This window comes from Dermochelys coriacea, chromosome 16 (assembly GCF_009764565.3).
Source record: "Dermochelys coriacea isolate rDerCor1 chromosome 16, rDerCor1.pri.v4, whole genome shotgun sequence".
In the NCBI taxonomy this organism is placed as follows: Eukaryota; Metazoa; Chordata; order Testudines; family Dermochelyidae; genus Dermochelys; species Dermochelys coriacea.
The window spans coordinates 23,847,065-23,858,761 of NC_050083.1; the positions used below are offsets into that span (position 1 = coordinate 23,847,065).

General features: G+C 38.9%; 1 protein-coding gene across 4 annotated transcripts in view; it reads right to left on the reverse strand.

Annotated features, from left to right (window-relative positions):
* The window catches only part of NR6A1 (nuclear receptor subfamily 6 group A member 1), a 197,615-nt gene extending 187,829 nt beyond the window's left edge, over positions 1–9,786 (reverse strand). For all 4 annotated transcript variants that reach the window (XM_038375034.2, XM_038375030.2, XM_038375029.2 and 1 more), the window contains exon 1: positions 9,579–9,786. In XM_038375034.2, the coding sequence (XP_038230962.1) occupies positions 9,579–9,651 (73 nt within the window). In that variant the 5' untranslated portion in view covers positions 9,652–9,786. The remainder of the gene's footprint in view (positions 1–9,578) is intronic.
* Positions 9,787–11,697: the final 1,911 nt, after the last annotated feature.

Sequence of the window (11,697 nt, forward strand, 5' to 3'; positions counted from 1 at the left end):
AACTAAGTCCTTAACAGCAGAGTAATTGACTTGTACTTAGAAAAGGAGTACTTGTGGCACCTTAGAGACTAACAAATTTATTAGAGCATAAGCTTTCGTGAGCTACAGCTCACTTCATCGGATGCATTACTTGTACTTAACACCTTATTCTGACTACAAAAATTTATTCTCAGAAATGGTAAACTAATGTATTTTCAGTGCAGTCTGCAAGTTTTATATTACTTTCACTGAAAAATAATATTTTATAACTAAAGTCATAATGAGGAGTTATTAAAAATACTAATTTTCTACATTATATGTGAAAATTAAGGTACATCCACTATGAGAGAAAGACAGGATGGAAATATATTCACTACCTAATGTAAAACAAAAGCTAACATTTTCTCCTAAAGTTAGAATGAAAATATATATATTTAATATAGAAAGTTTGCTTGATTTTCAAAGGCTCATTTTTCCCCAATTGTAACTCTATCCTTTGTGTGAACAGGTGTTGTTACAACTGAGAATTATCACATTTGAAGTACATAATGAGGTTTTCTGTGGCAGGGAATTGAACAGTGTTAACCATCATAGATGGCCTTTAACCCAGGGCATCTATGACATTTAACACTGTTCAACACTGGGGCAGAGGAATATGTAATTAAGAAGTGTTGCACATTTAAATTTGTTCTCAGTTAAACTCCAACAACAAAAACACAGATTCAACTGTTCTCACCCAAATATGCAGTTAAAAATGAGGAACAGGTCATAAGTATCTTTTAGTTATTTTGTTACTCAAAAGTCAGACTTCTCCAGCCCAAACCTGTGCAACCACCCTTTCTACTGTGAAGACTAAACTGCTTCTGGTATTTGGATGACATGACATCTGATGAAGTGAGCTGTAGTTCACGAAAGCTTATGCTCAAATAAATTTGTCTGTCTCTAAGGTGCCAGAAGTACTCCTTTTCTTTTTTGTGAATACAGACTAACACAGCTGCTACTCTTTTTGTCATGTTTCAGAGTACAGAGGGTAACTTGGAGTATAGCTTCTGCTAGCTGACCCATCTCTTTATCTTTGCTAAGAATCTTAGGCCTGAGAATTGCCATTCACACCTCTTGAGAGTCGCTTCCAATTTTAACTTGTGAAAGGGAAGCAGGATGGCTAAGGGGTCAGCCAGTAAATCAAGATTAATCTAGTAAAGGAAATAGTTACCTTTAGTACAACCTGCCTGATTATTTAGCAAATATAATTTAAGCTAAAACGATTGATAAATGTGTAAATTGTAAGGGGGAAACATTCCAAAACTTAATTTTTTAGCATTTTTACAGATTTACAAAGTCTCACAGCACCAAAATACAATGGCTTCTGAAGTGCAACACAAAAGCCCTTGGAACATCTGACAGCAATACTACATAATTTCTTAAGTTAACTACTGAAAAGTATATTATCCAACTGATTCAACAATTCAGGGAGACAGAATCCTATTACTCAACTTGAAATCAACCTGGACCCTGGAGTTAACACTTCCACATTTCTGGAAGTCACCACTGTATTTCTAAGAGCTGCAAATGATTGGGGGCTTGGTTTAATATTTCAAGGAGGAAATAAGGATTCATATAATGACTGAATTAGATAAAGTATACATTTTGATAATAGAAGGCTTATTTTAAAATAAAAATTCATGTGTGTTTCAATTAGGGCTCTCAAGCAATTAAAAAAATTAATCTCAATTGAGAGTAACTGTTGAACAACAGGATGTTTTCTACATTTCCAAATTTATTGATTTCAATTACAATAGTATACAAAGTGCATAATGCTTGCTTTACATTTTTGATTACAAGTATTTTCACTGTAACAAAACAGTATTTTTCAGTTCACCTAATACAAGTACTGTAGTGCAATCTCTGTATCATAAAAGTTGAACTTATAAATGCTAGTCCACTCAGTCCTACTTCTTGTTCAGCCAATCACTCAGACAAACAAGTTTGTTTACATTTGCAGGAGATAATGCTGCCCACTTCTTGTTCACGAGGTCACCTGGAAGCGAAAACAGGCACTCTCATGGCACTGTTATAGCCAGAGTTGCAAGATATTTACATGCCAGATGTGCTAAAGATTCATATGTCTCTCCATACTTCAACCACCATTCCAAGGGACATGCGCCCACGCTGATTACGGGTTCTGCCCGATAACAATCCAAAGCAGTGCAGACAGACCCATGTTCATTTTCATTATTTGAATCAGATGGCACCAGCTGAAGGCTGATTTTTTTTTTTTTTGTGGTGGTTCAGGTTCTGTAGTTTCCGCATCAGAGTGTTGCTGTTTTAAGACATCTGAAAGAATGCTCCTCCATACCTCATCCCACTCAGATTTTAGAAGGCATTTCAGATTCTTAAACCTTCAGTCGAATGCTGTAGCTATCTTTAGAAATCTCACATTGGTGCCTTCTGTGAGTTTTGTGAAATATGCAGTGAAAGTATTCTTAAAATGAACAACATGTGTCGGGTCATCATCCAAGAATGTGTAAGAAGGTGTGTGTATATAAATCTCTCCTCTGTTTTTTCCACCAAATGCATCCGATGAAGTGAGCTGTAGCTCACGAAAGCTTATGCTCTAATAAATTTGTTAGTCTCTAAGGTGCCACAAGTACTCCTTTTCTTCATCCAAGAATGCTCTAACATGAAATATAGGGCAGAATGTGGGTAAAACGGAGCAGGAGACATACAATTCTCCCCCAAGAAGTTCAGTCACAAATTTAATCAACCTATTATTTTTTAAACAATCATCATCAGCATGGAAGTATGTTCTCTGGAATGGTGGCCAAAGCATGAAGGGGCACATGAATGTTTAGCATAACTGGCATGTAAATACCTTGCAATGCTGGCTTCAAAAGTGCCATGCAAATGCCTGTTCTCACTTTCTGGTGACACTGTAAATAAGAAGAGGGCAGCTTTATCTCCGGTAAATGTAAGCAAGCTTATTTGTCTGAGCGATTGGCTGAACAAGAAGTAGGACTGAGTGGACTTGTAGGCTCTGAAGTTTTACATGCGTTTTGTTTTTGAGTGCAGTTATGTAACAAAAATAAATCCACATTCGTAAATTGCGCTTTCACAACAGATATAGTACTACAGTACTTGTGTGAGGTGAATTGAAAAATACTATTTCTTTTATCATTTTTACAGTGCAAATATTTGTAATCAAAAATATATACTTTGATTTCAACTACAACACAATACAATGTATATGAAAATGTAAAAAACCATCCAAAATATTTAATAAATTTAAAACTGGTATTCTATTGTTTAACAGTGCGATTAGTCAATCACCATTTTTTGAGTTAATTGTGAGAGTTAACTGCGATCAATCAACAGCTCTAGTTTTAATTTATGTAATCAATGTACAGAGCCTGCAAACTTAGTTATATAAATAGCCCCAATTCAGCCTGCAGCAATACCAGCTGAATAAGATATAATAAGTACTGAGTTTGCAAGATCAAGCCCTAGCAGTAAATTAAGGATTCAGGAACCAAAGGGGGGTTATTCTCAGTCTACATTTGCACCCAATTCCTTAGCCCTGTAAATGAAAAAATATCCTTATTTTCAGCAAACAAAATGATGTTCTGTTGCAAATCAGTAATGCACAAAAACTGGAGTTAATTTATCTGTAAGAAGTGTAGTGATCTAAAAATCAAGGATACTGCATTACTTTTTGTAGAAGTCATTCGATACTACATCAAATGAAGCTACCCACGGACAAAACGAGTCCCTACTTGGAAGCTCTCTCTAACTCATGCATTTCAGAGAATTAGGCTATGCATTTAATGCTTTTAACTACTTTTAACTTTCTGCAATATTATTCAAGTCAACCAACTAACAAATTCAAATGTGAAGATGCAATTTTGGACAACAAAATTAGTAAGACTGTTACTCACTACTGCCAACCCAAAATATTTTAAAAAAATCATGAATCAGCCCCTACCCCCAATCACAAGATTGGCTTAAACAAGAGATTTTTAGAAAATAAAGTTTTGGTTCATGAACATTTATGGGGAAACTCTAGTCATGTATTCAACTCACTGCACCATGAAGGTTAGAAATTTTTTATTCTTATTATTTTTTTTAAAGAAAGTTTAGAGCCTCATGTAATCACTTAGCTCCAGGAGTGGCAGCTTTTAAAAAAAAAAAACGCACGCACGCACACACACAGAAGAATTACAATAAAGTTGTGAACTCAGGAAACTGTCACTTGAAACACTAAATGTAAATTCAATGGGACTTAGCAAAAATGTCCACAATTAAAAAAAACCCACAATGCTGAGCATTTTTTCAGTTTTGGAGATATTGCACCTGCCAGCTGATCAATCAACAGTGCATAACGAATGTCTCACACTAACCTGAATACAATCTCAGTCTCTAAGACAGAAATATATACTACTACTGCCATCTGCGGTTTCTGCTTGAACAGCTTCGGTGATTCAATGTAACAGGAGAGTTGGCTGTGATTTGGTCCCAAGGGCTGGGCAATTCCAGGATATAGTTACAAGATATTTTAAAATACTCCATGTACACTCTACAAAATAAGCTTACCAAGAAGAGGGCACCACAGCAACTCATCCTCATCTGACATAAGAAAATTGATCTGTTTTTCAGCATGCTTAAGGAGGAAAAGGGTCTAAATAGCCAACCTAAGGTGCCCATCTCACTACAAAATGATAATTGATACAAAGCATTAACTAGAAACGTATCACTTAAGCAACTATCAGTTCACCATTTCTACAGAAATAAAATAGTTGATTTTCAAAGGTGTCTAAGGGACTTGGGTGTTTAGAGTCCATTGAATTTCAACAGAACTAGGGCATTCACTTCTTCTAATCCCAGCCTAACTTTTTGGAGATTCTGAAATTTAAGCTTATTTCCAAGTCAGTTCTAATGTCAACCAAATATTGTTTTCATATCAAGCAAGGCATGGTACTTATTTATAGAGTAGGGGAAATCAAAGCTCTTGATTCTACCTAACCAGTCAGCAGCACATGTTTCTTGTAAAGGCATCACTGGTAGTCATTTCTTCATTAGAACCCTCTGAAACTCTTCCATTTGGATACCTGAAAATATTAACACTGAAGACCAACCTGACAGGGTCCTCCCCCCCCCCAAACTAATTTCTCTCCTCAATTAACTTTCTGAAGTGATAACCACTATAGCTTAAGGGCTCAAAAGAAGGATCAAAAGGCTAGTTCAATACAGCTGGAGGAAAAGAATGCATTTTGGCTCACCAGCAACCATCTGATGAAACCCTGAGCCAGGCTTTTATGTAAATGCCCGTTAATTAGAATTACCAGATTACACTGCTAAAGGCTTTATTTAAATAATCAGTTTATCAACAGAATAAACTCTGTTCACATTCTTGGAGAATGCTGTTATAAAGGAGTTTCTGGTTTACGTCAGGATGACAAACACTCATGTGGTTAAGGCATTTAACAACAATTTAGAAATTTACATTGTGCATCCACACAATATCATTTTAAAATAATCCATAAATGCATTTTGAAGATTAAGTTACTTCCCTATCATTAAGAAAGCATTGTAACTGAAAGTTTTCTCTCATTGTCTCATCACCTTCGGAGCACTTCATAGGATATCAGCAATACAAGGGTTTTTCAAACTATACAGTTGCAATTTCAGATATTGCTGGCATTGTACCTTGGCTGAATGTACACTGCTGCCTTCATTTATTGGTATATTCATTCATAGAAGACACCTAATAATCATTTTCTGGATTACTGTATTAAACAAAAAAAAAATCAGGAAGTTCAACTTAATTGCTCAGGGAAATACTGTCCATTTTTATAACCTCAAATCAAATTATGAGCATTAAATATTTTCTAATGACTAGTAATAACTTATGTTTCTCATACCATTCCCAGCTTTCACTCCAGTATTCTGTTATTGGGTCTGCTTTCTCAAAAGAGAGCCACCCACATTCAAAAAGAAAATCTGATCTGTTTAAAACAACATAGTAACTTTTGTTTATTCAGAGACATTGAAGATAGCATTGCCACTGTACAACTCACCACCTTCATTTTTTTAAAACTTCAAAGAAAAGTTGTAGAGCAAGTAAATTAAGATCTTTACATCTCAACAAATTTGTCTTTGTTTATTGAATGCTTTCTCTCAGATGCAGAATAGTCAATAGCTGAGAATTTGCAGAAAGAATGTCTTGGTGTATATGTAATGAAGTTTCCAGGAAAGCTATGGAACTAAAAAATAGTCATTGACAATCCTGCAAACACATTCACTAGTCTCCTTTCTCCCCACTCTAAGCTTCCTTCAAATAAGTTTATTTATCTGTTTGTCAACAAATTCCTTGAATTCCTTTTATTCAAAATTTGACAGTTTTCTAATATATAAATACATCTGTTTTAGAACTATAATCAAAAAGTAAAGGTCTTTCAAGATCTTATCCACACTACAATAGATTGTTTTTTAAATGGTTTCTGAACACTAACAGTTTTAAAATCAATTTCAGCTAGCACATTTTGTCATTAGTACAGGCAGGACAATGGTTTTCACAAACTGTTTTAACTATATTATATACACTGTCTTCACTGAGGGGCAAACAATGCTAGCTGAAATAATCTTTTAAAAATGGTTTTTAGAATGGTTTTTCAACAGCCTTTTTTTTTTAAATTAGTTCAGAAGGTATGCATGCCACAATATAATGTCTTAAACCAATTTTCTAAAATAATCAATTGTAATCATAAAGGTACTGGTCAAAGCCCTGTATGGCTGTTAAGTTCTCTTATACAGTTCACGTTCTGGCACTTAAACAAGTTGCTAAGATAAGTGAATTTTACCTATGTTTCTCCACTCAGTTTTACAATGAACATGTTCTCTAAATAGTAAGAAAAAACCCACCATCTGTCTTAAGTTCTGAAATATGCAAAATACTCTTTAAAGAGTTGTAACTTTAATTGCTTAACTCAAGTTATACAACTGCACATCCATATGCTAACAAGGCTTTACTCATGAAAAATGTTAATTAAATGATGCAAGTTTTTATAGGTTACCACAGTAACAAACTACATAAAGAGCTTATTTCTCTAAACATGCCAAAGCCATCAATAATGCAATCCTATTTAAATATTCTTAGTATTTCACCCAGTATGAAATATTTGAAAACAATTGTCAATTTCTTTATTCTGTTTTCGTAGAAAATGCAATGAAAATAAAAATATTGTACCTCAAGGAATTAATCAAGCTAAGTGATATCAATCTTTATTAGGAAATAAAATTCAGATTCTCAATAATTTTCAATATTGTTTACTGATATTTTTCAGTTTACAAAGTGACAAGTCAATAATCTCCTCCTCCTCCCACTCCTGTTGTAGGATTTAGAAAGACTGAAGGTCAAGCAATGTCTCAATACTATGCCAGCATTTCACATTTTATTGCAAGAAAAAATGTAATAGATTGTTATATCCATTCAAAACACTTCTAATATGATAAGCTCACTAGCTGTAGCTGCAGTTAAGAAGACTAATACACTTAAATAAGCAATTCTGATCCTTAAATAAAACAATTAAACTATTTTAGTGGTCTGTAATAAACCAAGTTATTCAAAATGTGCATCGCTTAAGGCAAAAATATTTTGAACACTGTTGTGCTACTGAGGATGCACACATACAGCAATAGACATTTCCCAAAACAGAACCGAAAAGTTAACTCTAATTTAGAGAAAAGGGAAAGTATTAAAAGATGTAATGTGTATTTGACACAATCCAATATTTCCTTAAGAGGAAGATTTGTTTTTAGCAGCTTTAAGAAGGGGTACTCTATTTAAAATCCCACTGCACTTTAAAAGCTTACTGTTATTTATAACACCTACATTACATTACTAAAATCAGAGAAATCTCTTTTTTTTTAATTATTTTCTTTATGCATTTTACTGCATTCTGTATCTGGTTAGTATCAACTGTTTCCTCTGTATAGTCAGCTTCTCTTATTTTTGTGGGTCCTTCACAGACACAGGGAAGGTATACTTTAAAAAAAAAAGAATTTAATTGCAAACCACAAAAATTGGTAGGGGAATTCAGATGCAGGTTTGGTAACTGCTACTTCTAACTGTTTTTTAAACTGAACAGATTTAAAGTTGATGTAATTAGAATATTTCTAACAAGTCGTTCCTCAAAAAATGTCCAAAACTGTGGCTTTGAAAGTCAAAAGATGAACAGCACAGCCAGGAAGAAAAGGCATCCAACATGATCAAAAGAACAATTTGGTGCAGCCTACAAATTCAGAAGTGTCAGAAAATTTTGCACCAGGCCAGCTATAGGATATACAGAGGTACAGTGGAAGATAAGGTTAACAAAAAAAAAAAAAAATGCTTGTTTTTATCCCTTCAAGAGGGATAAAAACCAATCTGAGAGCTTTGCCCAAAGTGATATTGTGAAACATTCCAGGGTTTATAAAATTATTTCCTCTTATGCATTTTTAGTTAATATACATTACACTCCTACCCCTTCAGTATGGTTTAGAAACAGCTGCAGAAAACCAACTGATTTATTTTTGGGAGGGAATTAATATCTAGACATTCTTCTTCATCAGAGAAGGAAGTAGTAAACTTCACCCACATTTCTACAAGTCACATTCTCTTTATCTCAAGCACTTACTATGTCCCCTGAACTTTACTGATTTGAGTTACCTAACCAAATTATCTTGAAAAAGGTCACCAAGATTAGTATCTCTTGTTAGACTCCAGTTTGAGTTGTATTACAACCTGACAGCGATAATAGACCTCTGTATAAAAGGAAACTTGTTGCAAAATAAGCCACAAGGAATTTTGCCATGCAAGAATTGAGCACACGTGCAGAAAGAGCCCATGATTTTCGCATTTGTTACTACAGGTTCCTTTGTCAGGTTTCACATAACAATCTAAGGCTGCATTTGTATAGAGTTTATTGATTCACGGTTGAACAAGAGGGAACACCACTGAACGCTACAGTTATAAAATATTCAAATACTGTTTACACACGAGATTGATCACCGACATCTCAAGCTGGTTCTGGCCAGGGGAGGAAGTAGCAGAAGGAAGCATTGAAAGAGAAGTGGGAATGCGGTCAGGAGTCCAGATCACCATGATCAGTGCTCTTTAAACCCCAGCGCTGAATGACGCTACAAAGGCAGAGTAAAGCGAATGGATCTGACACAGCGAGCCCGGCTCTGCGGGGCGGCGCCTGACCCCCGCTCCCCTGAATACCTGGGAAAGTCACCGGGAGCTGGGGACCCCCCCAAGCCAGGCCACCCCCCGCGCGCGCCTCGCCCACGCCACTGCTCCCGGGGGGGGGGGGGGCTTTGTCCCGCCCCAGCGCCCCGCCAGGCGGACACAGCCCGGGCCGCCCCCCCCGTCAAGTTCAAAAGTTCAACCCCCGCCCCCCCCCCCAACAAAGGCCGCGGAGCCAGAACCTGCCCCCCCCCGCGGGCCCCAGCCCTTGCCCGCCCCGCGGGCCCCGCTCGCGGCCCGGCCCGGCCCACCCGCCCCTGGCCGGGCGCCGCAGAGCGGCAGCCCCGGGACCCCGGCAGGGGGGCTCGGCGACACCTACCGTTGCGGGGCGACCCCTTGCCCCCGGCGGCGGCGCGCGGCTCCGGGTGCTCGCCGGGCGGCTCCAGCTCCATGGCGGAGGCCGGGGCTGGGGCGCGGCGGGGTCTCAGGGGCCCCGGCGGCCGCGCTCCCCCATCGCTCCCTCCGGGGCGCTCCTGTCAGCCAGCCCGGCAGCCGCAGGCAGCGCCGACTGGGGAGCCCGGCGGTGGAGCCCCACCCCCAGCACGCACTGCCCCGCGGCATGCCGGGACATGTAGTCCGCAGGCGTGGCGGGGAGGCACCACCTGGGATCTGGGGACAGGGGGAAGAGAAAGACCAGCCCGCCCTGCCCCCACAACCTGCTTATGCGCCAGCCAAGCGTGGGCCATGCGGGGACTCAAGAGGCACCCTGTATGCCACAGGGCCGCAGGATCACCCCATGAGAGACACCAAAAAGCCTCTTTTGTGATTGTGAGCCTCAGGGACACCCCCCACGCTTGGAGCGCAATGGACTGTTCCAGGATGCCCCGCCTCAAGGGCGGAACCTGGGGACCCATAGACACAGCTAGTGGCTCATAAATATGCCCCAGAGTTTATGAATATGCACAACCAGCTGGTGACTGTGCAATGGGGCTGATGCCCAGAGTCATCTTCACTGGGCATCTAGCATGTCTACAGAGTATTTTATTGCTGCATTGATCCAGTACTGGACCATACATAAGAGGTAGTTACAAGGAGGAGGGAGAAAAGTTGTTCTCTTTACCCGCTGAGAATAGGACAGGAGGGCTTAAATTACAGCAAGGGCCGTTTAGGTTGGACATTAGGAAAAACTTCCTAACTGTCAGGCTGGTTAAGAACCGGAATAAATTGCCTAGGGAGGTTGTGGAAATTTTTAAGAGCAGGTTAGACAAACACCTCTCAGGGATGGTCTCCATAATATTTTTAGTCTTTCCAAGAGTGCAGGGGACAGGACTAGAAGAGCTACTGAGATACCTTCCAGTCCTACAGTGCTATGATTCTACAACACTGTGTCAGTTTTGGTGGGAGGTGGGTGTGAGAAGTGAGAGGCCAGGGACTCTGTCCCATCCTCCTCCTCGGAGTTGCCAGAGGGAATTTTGTGAATTAACTAAATAAATTCTTCTTTGTCTTTGTGTTAATCCCATGGAATGGGATTCCCTCTATGAGACCTCTCCCTCCAAAGGATTCCTCTGTTCAATGCCATGTCCTTCTTTACCCCACATGCTAATGTCTTTCTTTATGACATCCCACCATTTCTTCTTGGCTCGCTCTCTGTCTTTTTCCTTCACTCTTAATTTGTTGAACTCTCTGACCCGCGCAGTTGTTAGGACTGCATTTTATGTGACCAAACCATCTGAGCCTGCACTCCCTCATTTTCTTGTTATGGGTATTACTTTGAGCATATCTCTCATGTGCTTATCCCTTATGTGTTCTTTCTTGCTTATACCACTAACCCATCTCGACATTCTCATTTCTGTGAAATAGATCATTTGTTCATGTTTCTTCTTTGTTGCTACAAACATACAGTGCCACACATTAAAACTGGATAGATCACTATTTTATAGCCTTTTCCTGGTAATCTTCCTGTCACATACTACACCATTTATCTCTCGCCATTTGAGCCAAGTATTTATCCTAGCTCTAATTTTGTTCTCCATTTCCCCATTTTCCTGGATTCTGGAACTCAGAACCTTTAAACTTTGTATTATTGGTATTGTCAGCCCATCTAGATTCAAGGCTAAGTCTTCAGAGTTCACATTATTGAAAAGTTGCATACCATAAACATTGTTTTTCCTCTGCTCATTTTGAACCCATGTCCCTGTAGCACATCTTTCCCCTTATCAAGATCTTCTTCTAGACTCTGTTTCTCCCCAGTGCATGGAATGGTATCGTCTGCAAACAGCATGCCCAAGGTGCCTCCTTCTGTATTTTCCTTGTGAGGGTATCCAGGATGAAGATATACAAGAAAGGGCTCAGTACTGATCTCTGATACACTCCTACCCCTACTGACAGCTTCTGTTTCACTAGAAATTCTGACTACTGACATTGCATCTATGTACACGGCTTGAACAAGCCACACACAAATCTCTGGTACCATTTTCTCCCCCATACACAACCAGATG